The sequence below is a fragment of the Lactuca sativa genome, chromosome 7, assembly GCF_002870075.4.
Source record: "Lactuca sativa cultivar Salinas chromosome 7, Lsat_Salinas_v11, whole genome shotgun sequence".
Taxonomy (NCBI): Eukaryota; Viridiplantae; Streptophyta; class Magnoliopsida; order Asterales; family Asteraceae; genus Lactuca; species Lactuca sativa.
Window position 1 is genome coordinate 85,983,273 of NC_056629.2, and position 15,898 is coordinate 85,999,170.

The 15,898-nt window shown below is 32.9% G+C and overlaps 2 protein-coding genes across 2 annotated transcripts; both read right to left on the minus strand.

Moving 5' to 3' along the window:
- Positions 1–6,050: 6,050 nt before the first annotated feature.
- LOC111894367 (mitochondrial import receptor subunit TOM7-1) lies at positions 6,051–6,547 on the minus strand. The gene has a single exon (XM_023890441.3). It carries the CDS (start codon positions 6,496–6,498, stop codon positions 6,280–6,282), a length of 219 nt encoding a protein of 72 aa, XP_023746209.1. The 5' UTR covers positions 6,499–6,547; the 3' UTR covers positions 6,051–6,279.
- Positions 6,548–15,095: 8,548 nt separating this feature from the next.
- LOC111894365 (mitochondrial import receptor subunit TOM7-1) lies at positions 15,096–15,658 on the minus strand. The gene has a single exon (XM_023890438.3). The coding sequence runs from the start codon at positions 15,602–15,604 to the stop codon at positions 15,386–15,388; it is 219 nt and encodes a 72-aa protein (XP_023746206.1). The 5' UTR covers positions 15,605–15,658; the 3' UTR covers positions 15,096–15,385.
- Positions 15,659–15,898: the final 240 nt, after the last annotated feature.

The window sequence follows — 15,898 nt, forward strand, 5'->3', positions numbered from 1 at the left end:
CCGGCTCTTATAAAAGTCACAATTGCCCCTTCATGCAGACAAATCAAGTTATAAAATTAGAAAAAAAAACAAACCAACAAACAAAAATAATTAAAATTAAACAACTTTCAGAAAATAGAGTTAAATTTTTATTTTCAATTTTCAATGAAAATTTTAACAAATACGTTTGGTTGAAACCGGAGGAGTTTTCATTTTCTATCTTAGAAATTTGAAAAACTGTAAAGTCATTTTTCTAATTTACATACAATTTGGAAAACCAAATGCTTTTCAAAATTTTCCATTTTTCTTAGAAAATTTTCACATCCAAACGCACCGTAATGGTTTCGGTTTCAGAGGTTTGATTTCCCGATTTCTAGGCTTTTGGGTTCAATCCATGGGTTTACAGGTTTTGAGTTTAAACCCATTTTCCAAAAAAAAAATGATAATATGTGTAGTGTTTTATACATCATATAAAACACAATGGTAACCATCTTTCTAACACAAAACCTCATATTTATCTGTCGAATGTGTTACTAATCCAACCAGGGTAGTGTTTAACCTTTTTCTATAGACTTATTTATATTAAGTGGACTTCCAATAAACGAAGTTTTTTCTTTCGATCTATATATATCTGTAATCTGGAAAATAAAAAAAATGAATTAAACTACCAAACTATTATGACTTAAACTATTAAAGTGGACCAAAGACAACGACTTAAAAATAACAATAAAAAGACAGCAACCAATTATTATTAGATTGTGGGATAATAAGCAAAATTTAAATAACCTAGACAATTAAAATGATAGAACCGCAGACTTAAAGAATAAGAAACGCACTCTTTTCCACTACACTATCATCAACTTAACATATTTTCTATCTATCATTAGTTATTTAATATATTCTATATGGATTATATAATACTAGGCGAATGCCCGCGTGTTGCGTAGAAACACCTATATAGTTGAAATCTTTACAAATATATGTTTTTTTAAATATAACAATAAAGTTATTGTTAAATTTGATATAATAATTTGTATACTAAATTGATATAATATATAGATTATTTTGACCTATATGATAATATATAAATCTATTATAACTGTATAATCTCAATTGTTTGAATGACTTCTATCTGCGACTTACTCATGGATAAATTTAAATATAATATATGGTTTAATGTTATTTATAGTTGTTGTTATTAATAATTAATTTTTAAAATTTATTTGATTAATGTTTTAATTTCTATCATTATAACTTGGTAAAATATCAACCATTGTTTTTTTTTATTTTAAAGGTAACAATATAATTATTTATATAGATTTATTTTTAACTATTTTTATTGTAAATTATTTTAACCTACTTATTTGAAAATTTTCACGAATATAAAAATATCTTTAGGAAATATTTTAATTAAATTGATATTACAATTTAGTTTTTGCATTTATCACTACAATTTATCACTTTTAACTATTTACAAAATATTCTTTGTTTTTTTTAAGTGGAACTGAAATTTATATTTAAGTTGACATTGTAATTTTATATTTAAATTAACAATTTAAGAATTTTGTCCAAATTGTTCAAAAGTTGTAGATTTAAACTGATAATGGTTTACATATAACAACATTTTAAATCTATTAAATTAAGTATAATAGTATGTTAAAACTTAAAGACATAAGTTTATAATTATAAGTAAAGATATTATTTTAAAATTGAAATTAGTTTATTTATGATTACACTTTAGGTTTGATATTTATTTAAACTTAATAACCAACTTATAATCATTATTAGAAAGACACTACAATTTATCATTTTTAACTATTTACAAAATATTTTTTGGGTTGTTTAAGTTAAACTAAAATTTATGTTTAAGTTGACCCTATAATATTATATTTAAATTAATAATGATTATACAAATTGTTCCAAAATTGTATCTTTAAAATGATAGTGGTTTATATCCAACAATATACTAAAACTAATAAATTAACTATAATATGTTAAAAGTTAAAAAAACATAACTTTATAAGTAAAAGTAAAAATATTATTTTAATATTGAAATTTAATTTATATATGATTACACTTTAGGTTTGATATTTATTTAACCTTATTAACTAACTTATATGTATTATTAGAAAAAATTGAAAAGTCAAGGAAGTTTCAAATGAATGTGGTGAAAGAAAAAATGCATGTGAGTTTCAAATGAATGTGATGAAAGGAAAAATGAATCCTTTATAAGTATAAGTAAATATATTATTTTAATAAAAAAACATAATTTTATAAGTAAAAGTAAAGATATTATTTTAATATTGAATTTTAGTTTATATATGATTACACTTTATGTTTGATATTTATTTAACCTAATTACTAGATTATAATTATTATTATTATTATTATTATTATTATTATTATTATTATTATAAAGAAATTGAAAAATCATGGGAGTTTCAAATGAATGTGGTGAAAGGAAAAAAGAATAGGGGTTTCAAATGCATGAGATTCAAGAAAAAATGCTAGCTTTATAAGTATGTATGATTAGATCGGTTTGGTTTTTATGTCGGTTTGTAAAGTCGAAACTGAATTCAAACCAAATTTTTCGGTTTTAAAAAATTCAAACCCAAAATCGACTGTTTGGGTTTGGTTTTGGTTTTGTTGGTCTTTATCAGTTTTCGGTTTCGGTTTTGCTCACCCCTAAATCATGTATTATTATTATTAAAATCTTCCATAATAGTATATTAAATTATTAATGCAAATACAATTGTAGGTCATAAAAATCTTCTTTTTCTTTTATGAAAAGCCAAAAATCCATTACACATTACAGAAAAGTTAAAATTTGGAGAGCACAACAATGTGCTTTAATTATGGTATATGGAATTAGGAGATAGTAAAGGATCCAAAAAAAAGAAAAGAATATGCAGTCAATATATATTTTCAATATAATACTCATGATGATTACAAACCATACTTAATATAATTTAAATAATTTGTTAAATGTTTCAACTTCTTAACAATTATAGTAATTACTGAAGCAACTAAAGAAAACAAAAACTCAAGTAAATGGATGATAGCATGCAAATGTATTGAAATTATAAGAACACAACTATTGAAAATCATAAGCACTGTAATTAACTTCTTTTAAAATCAAAGGAGTCACTCTATTTCTTTTTTCTTTTACCTTAGAAAAGAATAAAGAAAGATCTCTTGACTCTCTACCTCGACTTCTCCACATTTTGGAGTAGAGACTGACGAATGTGAAGGGTGACAAGAAGATTGGACAACGACAATTTCGGTGTAGCGCTCCACCATTATAAATCATTATATAGTAAAATACCAATATGGCGGAGCAATACACCGAAAATTTAATATGTTGAGATGGTTATTCACTCTCTTCATCTGGTAATGTCTATTTTCCAAATATGTTTTAGGGCGCCAAGTTTTATTCATTTTCTAGAAACTAGAAAGATGATTTATAGGAAGAAACAACTTCGCGGCACAACTATCTATGGGTCGCGATGCATGCCAACAAGATGCGATGCGATGCATGGCCGCAAAAACTCAAAACCCTAAGTCTCTGATTTTGGACCTTATTTGAAGGCTCAAACTTCTTGGATTTTTCTCTTATCAAAATCCATTCCCCTATGATCCGCAACAATAAATTCTTGCATCTTTTCCTTCCATCCTTAAGTTATGGTGCATTTAAAAAAAATTATATGCAAGAGTTATTATTTAATGATAGTTGGTAATAACATATGGTCCTATAGGGTCACACTTTATAGCAAGTTACTACTAATTGACTATTTATTAAAGTAATTTGATTATTAATAAGCATAATCAACACTTGTATTTAACTGGAGAATTATTATTTTATAAAAATAATATTTTTAACAACTAACTGATAAATTATTATTTCTAAGAAATGATAAATAAGAGAACAAAATCAGTTATATTCATAAGGTGTGTGTGTGTGTGTGTGTCTATATATATATATATATATATATATATATATATATATATATATATATATATATATATATATATATATATTATGTACAAATTAAATAGGCACTTAGAGTAAACATTTAATTAGCATGTAACTAGCTAGTTGTGAGATTAATTTAAGAGCACTCCAAGTAAGAACCCAAAATTTAGCATGTGACTTGCTTGCCAAAATCGTAGATTCTTCTTGTGAAGAAAAGGTTAAATGTAAGAACCCGAAATTTAGAGAAAGTTGACTTTAGTCAAATATTGACCAAAATGAGAAAATGATCATTTATGAGAAAAAAACTAGATTATGAAGTTGTAACTGCATGAAAATGGTCATGACAAGTTTAATTCACTTAGAAGAGGTTAGATGAGTAAGTTCAAGAGAAAGTATGCATGACTATGCATTTCGGTTCGTGCTCGTTTTTTCATTTGTGGAGACTACCTTGAGATTGTGGTTGCTAGGTTCATGTGAGTTTTTTCACTATATTATGTGTGACATTAGATGTCCTTATGATTGATATAAGACTATAGTTAGACTACAACAATTGTACGTGAGACTATAATTGGACTACATAAATGGTATGCAAGACTATACTAGGAATATAACAATGGCATATGAGACTATAGTTGAACTATATCAATTGTATGTGAGATTATAGTATATCTATATCAATCTGTATATGAGACTATGGTTGAACTATAATATTGTTTGTGTACCAGAATGTTTGGTATATTGTCAAACTCACTAATCTTTGTGTTTGCATTTTAAAGTTAAACATTTTTTAGGTTGTTTAGGTGAGAAAGGGAATGACATGACATGAGTGTACACTCACATCGGTATATGATTCTATTTGGTATATTGACAAACTCACTAATTTTTGTGTTTGCATTTTAAAGTTAAACATGTTTTAGGTTGTTTAGGTGAGAAAGGGAATGACATAACATGAGTGTACACTCACATCGATATATGGTTCTGTTTTGAGACTTATATTAGTTTTATGATATGACTTTGTTTTGATAATATGTTTTATGACTTTTGAAACTTTGAGACTTATATTAGTTTTATGATATGACTTTGTTTTGATAATATGTTTTATGACTTTTGAAACTTTGAGACTTATATTAGTTTTATGATATGACTTTGTTTTGATAATATGTTTTATGACTTTTGAAACAATTTGATGATATGATACGTTACATTATTGTTTTTAGTTCTGAGTCTTGTTCTAAAAAGAAAAATTTTGCTTGAAAATTTGAGACATGATTGTTTTTAGTTACTAAATCTTGTTCTAAAACGAAAAATTTTGCTTGAAAATTTGAGCCGTTACAAATATAATTACAAAATTAATGTTCATTGATAAAACTCCTTTTGGTTTATTAATGGCAGAGTAGTCGGACTAAAGAAATACAAAGATGACATTCTTTTTGGGTAATAACAAGAATAGAGACAATTATTAATTAACCAAACGATTAAATCTTTGAAAGGACATGGCCATAAGAAGCCCAAATGGTTTATAGATAACATGACTAGAAAAAAGATTTTGTTGAGATATTTCACACCAACAAAAACTTAAGATTATGTTGGGAATTTTTGGGTTTGTTTACATCAACGATTTCACAAATATTTCAACAAATATAACGGTTTAAAATTAATTGTGAAAGTCGGATCACTTTGAAATAGATGATTAGTCTTTAACCAATCCAGTTTTCTTTATTCCAATTTTTTTCACACAATTCTATTTCTTCTCCACAAGCCACTTTCATAGAAAGCTCATGTGCGAATCAAACTTAAATTATGATCCTACACGAATTCTTACTACTATTTGAAATAAAGATTACTTTGAAATCAGAACCCCAAAAGATTTAACGAAAATGTGGATGCTAATGGCGAACATCAAATTACACATAAAGAACAAAAAAGGGTTCGATCTTTATCTACTTGAGGCATATATGCATATATTCATAGATAATAAACACACAATATGAACATGTGTATGTGCACATTACATAATCAAACACAAAGCCAAACCAAACAGAGGAAGCAGCTATCTAAGATTTCATAAACAAAAAAAAAACCCAATTTCTTTCGCACATAACAAAATCAAGAAATCCATTTGTATGTAAATATAGTTAATTGCATCACAAAACCCTAAATTTAATTAATTCATGACAAAAAGCAGGTAATTGGAAGAACCCATCAGAAGGATGCGAAAAAACAGAAAAATATAAACCCTAACTCGCGGGAACAGTCGATATTTCAACATAGAGTAAATTGATTCGTTTCAGGATTCAAGTCGACGAATACTGAAGGATTATTACCGATCAAACGGGACTGAGAAGCTGAGAAATTGAGGGTTTAGGCTCGGAGTTCATACCGATGATGATAACCAACGGAATAAATCCGTAGTGCGTGATGACTTTAGCCTTCTTCATGGTCCATGTGCTCCATTCCTTCAAGAGCTTTGATGGTGAATTATCAGGTGATGGCTTTGATCCTTTGCTTGATTTCCCTTTCGCCTTCAGAGCCACCTTCGACGACATTGTTTCTCCCTTTCTCTGCAAAATGGACGATGGTGTTTACAGTTTAGAAATGATGGTGCCCTAGGCCTAATATAATTGGGTCTAATAAGTAGGTGGCTTGTGTTACAAGCCCAATAGATTGGCAAACGAAATTGAGTAATTGACTAATTCTACCATAAACAAAGAGATGATCACAAAAAAATATATCTCAAATCGCATTAAACCTTTTGATCATTTTGTACATAAAATATCGAAATAATTTTCTTGTTTGTAAACTTGTAAATTTTGAAGTATTTTTTCATTAAAGGATTTCAAAACTTCTTGTATTTTATATAAAATACATGAGTTTTCATATATCATAGAGTCACTTTTGAAAATACTTTAGTTACAAAACATTAAGTCGGACCAAACCAAAATTTTGTGAAATAATTGGTATTTCCAGCAATAAATGAGATGACGTTTTTATAAGTAATTTGCGAGATACTAGAAGTTAGGAAATAATTGGTAATTACCAAACACTAAGTAACAGTATCCCTATTATACAAATCAATAGTTTTAATATCTTTTTTTCAAGTTTCACTTTAATACAATTTTACATTAATATTATGTCATATGTATATATTAGACAACTTATTTCAAAATTTAAATTTACATTTTCTAATTATATATTAAATTTGAGGTTATAATAACTTTAAAATTTTAACATATCTCTTAGTTAATAATTTATTGAAAATGAATTATTTAAAATAACTGATTAATAATTATAAATTTTTATTATAAAAGTTTAATTAATTTTATAACCGTGGTTACCCCGGATTATAAACTAGTTAAATAATAAATAACTAATGAATAACTGAATGTGTTAGATGTAAAATCAAAAACAGTATTTATTGGTCGTACTAGCCCGTGTTCAATTTGACAAAAAATTTCATCTAAAAATTCATATCAAAAAGGATTTGTAATTGTATTATTGGAGAGGTCAATAACTTTTAAAATTGTTAAAAATCTATCTTAGAAGTCAGGTTGGAGGTGTTGTATTTTTCTCTATGTGTGTGTGGATATTAGAGAGCAACATAGTGACATGCTTTCCACCTAATACGACAATTAGACTAGGATGGTGTCTTGTAAGCCTTTGTGTATGTGATCGTCATGGGGGCGTGGGGGGGGTGGGGGGGTGGGGGGAAGTGGGCAGCTGCACAGAGTCTAATTTTTTTTTATTATATATTTTTATTTAAAAATGACAACTTATAATAACGACAATGACCATTTTTTTCTTATTCGTCATGGGCCTTCGAGGATATTTAATTCCTCAAGACCGGCCCTGGTGATCGTAATCTCCTTAACACTCATATTGATGTTTATTTCGATTAGTTAATAAATAATGATGTAACTCAATATTGTAGTATATAAATAAAGTATGAAAATCTTAAAACTTTTACATTATCCATCCTTTTTAGTCTATACTACCTACTCATTCCTCTTAATCTCATCCTACATAACAACATTTATTTGTTTTTTATTAAAAAAAATCAATGACATAACTCAATATTTATTACTATCATGTAGATATGGTGTGCCTACAATTCTTGAAATCTTGTATCATAATGTACAAACTTCATATGAAGATATGTCCAATGTTTTTCATAAGTCTTCTTGATGAGAAGATCAAAAGAGTTTGAACTTGTTTATTATCAAGATACGTCCAATGTTTTTCATTATAGCTTAATGAGAACATTGTTACAATCATGGTTTTATATGTTAGTGCCATATTAATTATATGCAATGATTTTCAACATTTAAGAAACTATATAGATAATAAAAATAATCATAATAATAACAATATTAATCAAGGAACTAGATTTTTATAAAAACAGATATGATGAAAACCTAAAATGAATATATTTAGGAACATAAGTCTTGTCGATGAGAAGATCAAAAGAGTTTGAACTTGTTCATTATAAAGATATGTCCAATGTTTTTCATTATAGCTAATGAGAACATTGTTACAATCATGGTCTTATATGTTGTTGGCATATTAATCATATGCAATGATTTTCAACTTTTCAAAAAATAAAATAAAATTTAAGAAACTATATAGATAATAAAAATAATCATAATAATAACAATATTAATCAAGGAACTAGATTTTTATAAAAAATATATATGTGATGAAAACCTAAAATGAATACATTTAGGTTAAAAGCGTAAATTTGGAGAAATTTGAGAGTTAACCAATAACTGACCCATATAACTTGGTCAGGACTTAAAATGTTATAAAGCTGATAGAGAATGATGAAAGTTGAAATTATATATAAGAATAATATAATTTAAAAAGGCGAGTTAAGTGTAAAAATGGAAAATATATGGACTATTTTGTAAATTTGTCATAGTTTGAACATGAGGAATGGGACTCTCCTTTCCCCTGTTCATTTAATACATGTCCAAAATGTAACGACGTAAAATTTTCAACCAATTTTTCATTTTTAAAACACGGTAAATTACATATCATATTTATCAAAACTTTAAGTATCAATGTCAAAACATATTTCAAATTAGTTTTTCACAACTCCAGGATCCATAATAAACATAACTCCAGCTCGATGTGTGTATACAATCAAGTCGGTGCCTTCCCGCGATCATCGATGGTACCTGAAACACATAACACGGTAAGCACAAAGCTTAGTGAGTTCTCCAAAATACCACGCACAAATGTCTCAGTGGCACCCTCCAATCCCACAGCTCGTTGGACCCTCCGGTCCGGTCTGGTTGGGACCCTCCAGTCCCATGGCTCGTTGGACCCTCTGGTCCGGTTTGGTTGAGAACCCTCCAATCTCATAGTTCGTTGGACCCTCCGGTCCGGTCTAAATATCACATAATATAACATACAACACATATAACACACAGAAAATGCATAACCCAAGCAAGCACGTAAGACCCTCTTGTCACACATAATTACCACTCTAGGTAAGGTATAGTGAGAAGACTCACCTCGAAGCAAGCAAGCTAAAACACCTTGTACACGAATCGCCGATCTAGGCTCCGCCTAATACATGTGATGATTATCTCTAATTAGACCACAATTCTAATAAACTCATATTAACCCCTTTTTAACTCTTGGTAAGGGTAAAAGACCATTTTACCCCTCCAAGGTCTCGGTTACTCACATTTGGTCAAAACTCTAAAAGTCAACCGAAGTCAAACTTGAGTCAACAGTCCATGTTGACCCAACTCAACGAGTGCATCAGGAGGACTGGACTCGTCGAGTCCCCTCGTTCCCTCAGAGACCTTATGTAAACCAACTCTACTCATCGATTTGACCCGTTAACCCGACGAATTACAACATGCTCAGACTTATCGGGATAAACCCTAAGCGACTCGTCGAGTCAGCTCATGGACTCGGCGAGTTCATTTAGTCTCTACTCCCATTCAGACGTTTTAGGGTTGATCTATCACTCCAACTACTACATTTAGGCTCCCTAGGCTCGATTGTCACGTAAAGCTTTCATCTTTACGTTCATGCATGGCATATTTGCTCCATAATGCCATTACAAGCTCCAAAGGAAGGTTAGATGCTCATAAGCCTGCCCCTAGCTTAATAAAGCTCGGATCTTTGGACTCTCAAGGCCTCCTATAGTCCAAATCTAAGGTTCTAACCTCAAACCATGCTCAAATAACGCAAGGACACAAGATGATTGTAAGAAAGCCCTAAAAACTCCCAAAAATGAGATCTAACGAAATATGCGGCCAATGTGAGAGCTTTTTACCTCTAAACCGATGCTAATGATAGAAGAACACTGGATCCACAGCCTCTCCTAGATAAGATCCACAACGCTCCTCAAATCTTCCTTCAAAAAGCACAAGAATGATCAATTTGGTCTCTCTCTCTCTCTCTCTCTCTCTCTCTCTACACAATGAATGGGCAGGTTTAGGGTTTCTCTCTGTGAAGTGTGGCCGCATAAGGAGGCTATAAGTGCCTTTAAATAGGTCCCAACCCCAGGGATTTAGGGTTTCTCAATCCAGCGCCTACTCGGCGAGTCGCATCTCGGACTCGTCGAGTAGATCATTAAATCCACGTGGCCATTCGTGATACGACTCGACGAGTCATAACACCAACTCGTCGAGTCATTCTATAAACTTTAAAAATAAATAATCAAAATGATGTACCTGGGATTACAAATGTTACAATTCTCCCCCACTAGAATTAGACTTCTCCCTCGAAGTCATGCTCCACAAATAATTCTGGATGCTGCTCCCGCATCTGTGACTCCGGCTCCCAAGTAAACTCGGACCCCCTCCGATGTTGCCACTGGACTTGGACCAGGGGCACTTCCTTGTTCCTCAGAACTTTCACCTTTCGATCCAAAATCGCGATCGGCCTTTCAATATAATTCAGGCACGCATCCACCTAAATATCCTCTAGCGGTACTACTGCCATCTCATTGGTCACGTACTTCGTCAACCGAGACACGTAGAAGGTGTTGTGGATCTGGCTCAACTCTGCAGGTAGCTCTGATTGGTATGCTACCCTGCCTACTCTGGCGGTCACTCTAAAAGGACCGATGTATCGGGGTCTCAGCTTTCCCCATTTCCTGAATTAGATCACCCCCTTCCAAGGGGATACCTTCAGGAGTACAAAGTATCCGACCTGAAACTCTAGCTCGGATCGTCGCCTGTCCGCATAACTCTTCTAGCGACTATGTGTCGTCAGTAGCCTTTGTCAGACTTGTTGAATCTGCTCAGTTGTCTTCAGCACTATTTCGGTGTCACCCATCACTCTCTATCCCACCTATCCCAAGCAAATGGGAGTCCGACACCTCCTCCCGTAAAGAAGCTCATATGGAGGCATACTAATACTCGAATGGTGGTTGTTGTTGTAAGAAAGCTCAGCCAGTGGTATGTAGGTGTCCCAACTTCCTCCGAAGTCCATGACACATGCACACAGCATGTCCTTAAGTGTCTGTATCGTACGCTCACTCTGCTCATCTGTCTGCGGGTGGTACGCAGTGCTGAATGTAGGTGCGTGCCCAACTCCTCATGAAATTTCTTCCAAAACCTGGAAGTAAATCGCACGTCTTGATCCGACACTATTGAGATTGGCACTCCGTGCCGTGCTACCACCTCTCTCACATAAATCTCAGCCAATCTCTCTGTAGAAGAGTTGTCACTAATAGCAAGGAAGTGAGCACTCTTCGTCAGTCGATCCACAATCACCCAAATCGCGTCAACACCACACGCCGTTCTCGATAGTTTGGTGATAAAATCCATGGTAATCTACTCCCACTTCCACTGGGGAATCTCTAAAGGTTACAATGGACCATGTGGTCGTTGGTGCTCTGCCTTGACCCGTGGCAGGTCAAGTACCTCTCAACTACCCACGCAACATCCATCTCCATACAGGGCCACCAGTAATCTCACTTCTGGGCCAAATACATCTTAGTGGCCCCAGGATGGATCGAGAATCTCGATCTATGTGCCTCCTCCATCAGTATACCTCGAGCTCCGCCCGTATAGGGCACCCAAATCCGCCCTCGAAAAGTCATAAGTCCTCGAATATCCGTCACAAACTCTGAAACCTGTCTAATCACCCGCTCCCTCTTGCGATTCTCCAGTCTCACGGCCTTCGCCTGGGCCTCTCGGATGGTATCCAAAACTGGAGTCATCACTGTCATCCTCATACACATGTCCCGAATCGGGGCACTCTCTGCTCGACGGCTCAGGGCGTCGGCTACCATGTTAGCCTTGCCCGGATGATACAGGATCTCACAGTCATAGTCTTTCACCACATCCAACCACCTCCTCTAACGCATATTCAGATTGGGCTGATAATGAGATATTTCAGGCTCTTGTGGTCCGTGTATATGGTACACCGAACCCTATATAAATAGTGGCACCAGATCTTGAGGGCGAACACCACCGCCCCCAGCTCAAGATCGTGGGTGGGATACCTCGTCTTATGAGGCTTCAACTGCCTCGATGCGTATGTTATCACGTGCTCTCTCTACATTAGCACCGCACCCAACCCAGATATAGATGCATCACAGTAAACCACAAAGTCCTTCATTACCTCGGGAAGGGCTAACATCGGGGCTTCGCACAATCGCTGGCAAAGAGTCTCAAATAAGGTCTGCTGCTCGGGACCCCAAGTAAAAGCAACACCCTTCCGGGTCAACCTGGTGAGGGGGACGACAATCTTGGAGAAATCCCTGATAAATCTCCGATAGTAGCCGGCCAACCCTAGAAAACTCCTGATCTCGGTAGGGGGATCTTGGTACTTCCCATCTAATAAATGCCTGAATCTTGGCCGGATCGACCAAAATCTCATTCTGATTAACGAGGTGTCCCAGGAATTGGACCTCTCGTAACCAGAAATCACACTTGAAGAATTTGGCATAAAACCTCTCCACTCTCAATACCCCAAGAATCTCTCTCTCAAATGCTAATCATGTTGCTCTCTGGATCTCGAGTACACCAAAATATCATCGATGAACACGATCACCGATCGATCCAAAATAGGCATACACACCCGGTTCATGAGATCCATGAATGTTGTCGGTGCGTTGGTGAGCCCAAAAGGCATCACTATGAACTCGTAATGCCCATAACGAGTCCTAAAGGTCGTCTTATGGATATCCTCCTCGCGGACCCTCGTCTGATGATATCCAGACCTTAAGTCGATCTTGGAAAACCAAGACGCGCCATGTAACTGATCGAACAGATCGTCGATCCTCGGTAGCGGATAACGGTTCTTGACCGTCAGCTTGTTCAACTCTCGGTAATCAATGCACATCCGGTGTGAACTATCTTTTTTCTTGACAAACCAAAACAAAAACAACCGAAGACCGATAAGCAGCCAACACTCATTAAGGGAACCATGGGCAAAAATGTGAAGAGCCCAATATATGCAAGATACCCTCAGTTGAAGATTTAACCGGTTGTTTAAAATCAATCAATTTTTGGAAGTGAAAAACAAAGTTTTTTTTTATTGCTTTGGGATTGTAAAACATTTATTTATTTGTTTATTTATTTACTATTTAAATTTTTTTTTACTAAAAATAGCATTTTATAGCATCTTACTTTACAGAAAAATAGCTTTTTTATTGCAACCTACTATAAAAAACATTCTACTTCATTTTATGACTGTTCTTGGACTATAAAACACAGTTCTTTTTTCGTGTGCAAACACCATGAACAATTACTTTTGGACTATTGACAGACCTTGAATAATCGGGATTTCTATCAGGTAGATACTTTTTTTATTACTCCTTTAAATTCATGGTTTTACTTTATTTTTTTAATTACTCCTTTAAATTCATGGTTTTATTACTCCTTTGAAATCATATTTTTACAGATAAATTCTTAGTTGAAGAGTACAAGGAAAATATGGAGCTCATAAAGATCAAAATTATAAAGTTCCCAAAAATCAAGAAGACGTGTCATGGCAACTCCATTTTCACGTCGCAGCCAATCCTCTTACTTTGAACATAATGCAAAAATGCGATGATACACACACGACAATACTAAATTTGTGAGCGGACGAGAAGGATTTCTAGAATCCTACAAATAAACGACCTCCTCATTGATATCCAATATGTTGCATTGTAGGATTTCTAGAATCCTACAAATAAATGACAAATTTTAGAGATCATAAACATATTCAAAATTAAACAACATCGTTGAAGTATTTGAAGATCAGAAGTATTTGAAGATCAAAACGTGTAATCAACATTTAATCATTCAATTTCTTTGTTATCATATATAGGAATTCCTTTATGACTATTTTTTGTTTCTTATCTATGATTAAGGGCTAATACCCTTTTACTATAATGTATTATTATTTTTAAGGTTTATTAATTTTCAAAGTTATTTTACGGTGTACCGTATAATACACGGGTTATAACCTAGTTGGGTAATAACAAGAATAGAGACATTTATTGTTTAACCAAACGATTAAATCTTTGAAAGGACATGGCCATAAGAAACACCCAAAAATCTTGCTAATTGCAGGCATATATTGTTGGATATCATGACTACAAATGGTTTATAGATAGCATGACTAGAAAAAAAGATTTTGTTGAGATATTTCACACCAACAAAAACTTAAGATTATGTTGCGAATGTTTGGGTTTGTTTACATTAACGATTTCACAAATATAACGGTTTAAAATTAATTGTGAAAGTCGATCACTTTGAAATAGATGATTAGTCTTTAACCAATCCAGTTTTCTTTATTCCAATTTTTTTCACATTTTCTCTAAAGATGACTTCAAGTTCATTGAAATACAGACAAGAACCACAATTCTATTTCTTCTCCACAAGCCACTTTCATAGAAAAAGCTCATGTGGGAATCAAACTTAAATTATGATCCTACACGAATTCTTACTACTATTTGAAATAAAGATTACTTTGAAATCAGAACCCCAAAAGATTAACGAAAATGTGGATGCTAATGGCGAACATCAAATTACACATAAAGAACCAAAAATTGTTCGGTCTTTATCTACTAGAGGCATATATGCATATATTCATAGATAATAAACACACAATATGAACATGTGTATGTGCACATTACATAATCAAACACAAAGCCAAACCAAACAAAGGAAGCAGCTATCTAAGATTTCATAAACAAAAAAACCCCCAATTTCTTTCGCACATAACAAAATCAAGAAATCCATTTGTATGTAAATATAGTTAATATACTTGATATCAATAAAGATAGATGCATCACAAAATCCCTAAATTTTATTTCTTCATGAGACAAGCAGGTAACTGGAAGAACCCATCAGAAGGATGCGAAAAAACAGAAAAATATAAACCCTAACTCGCGGGAACAGTCGATATTTCAACATAGAGTAAATTGATTCGTTTCAGGATTCAAGTCGACGAATACTGAAGGATTATTACCGATCAAACGGGGCTGAGAAGCTGAGAAATTGAGGGTTTAGGCTCGGAGTTCATACCGATGATGATAACCAACGGAATGAATCCGTAGTGCGTGATGACTTTAGCCTTCTTCATGGTCCATGTGCTCCATTCCTTCAAGAGCTTTGATGGTGAATTATCAGGTGATGGCTTTGATCCTTTGCTTGATTTCCCTTTCGCCTTCAGAGCCACCTTCGACGACATTGTTTTTCCCTTTCTCTGAAAGATGGACGATGGTGTTAACAGTTTAGAAAAGAGGGTGCCCTAGGCCTAATATAATTGGGTTTAATAAGTAGGTAAGTTGTGTTGCCAGCCCAATAGATTGGCAAACGAAATTGACTAATTCTACCATAAACAAAGAGATTATATATATATATATATATATATATATATATATATATATATATATATATATATATATATATATATATATATATATATATATATATAGTCAAACGCTGAATTTTAAGTCGTCCAAACCATACTTTATGTACAATA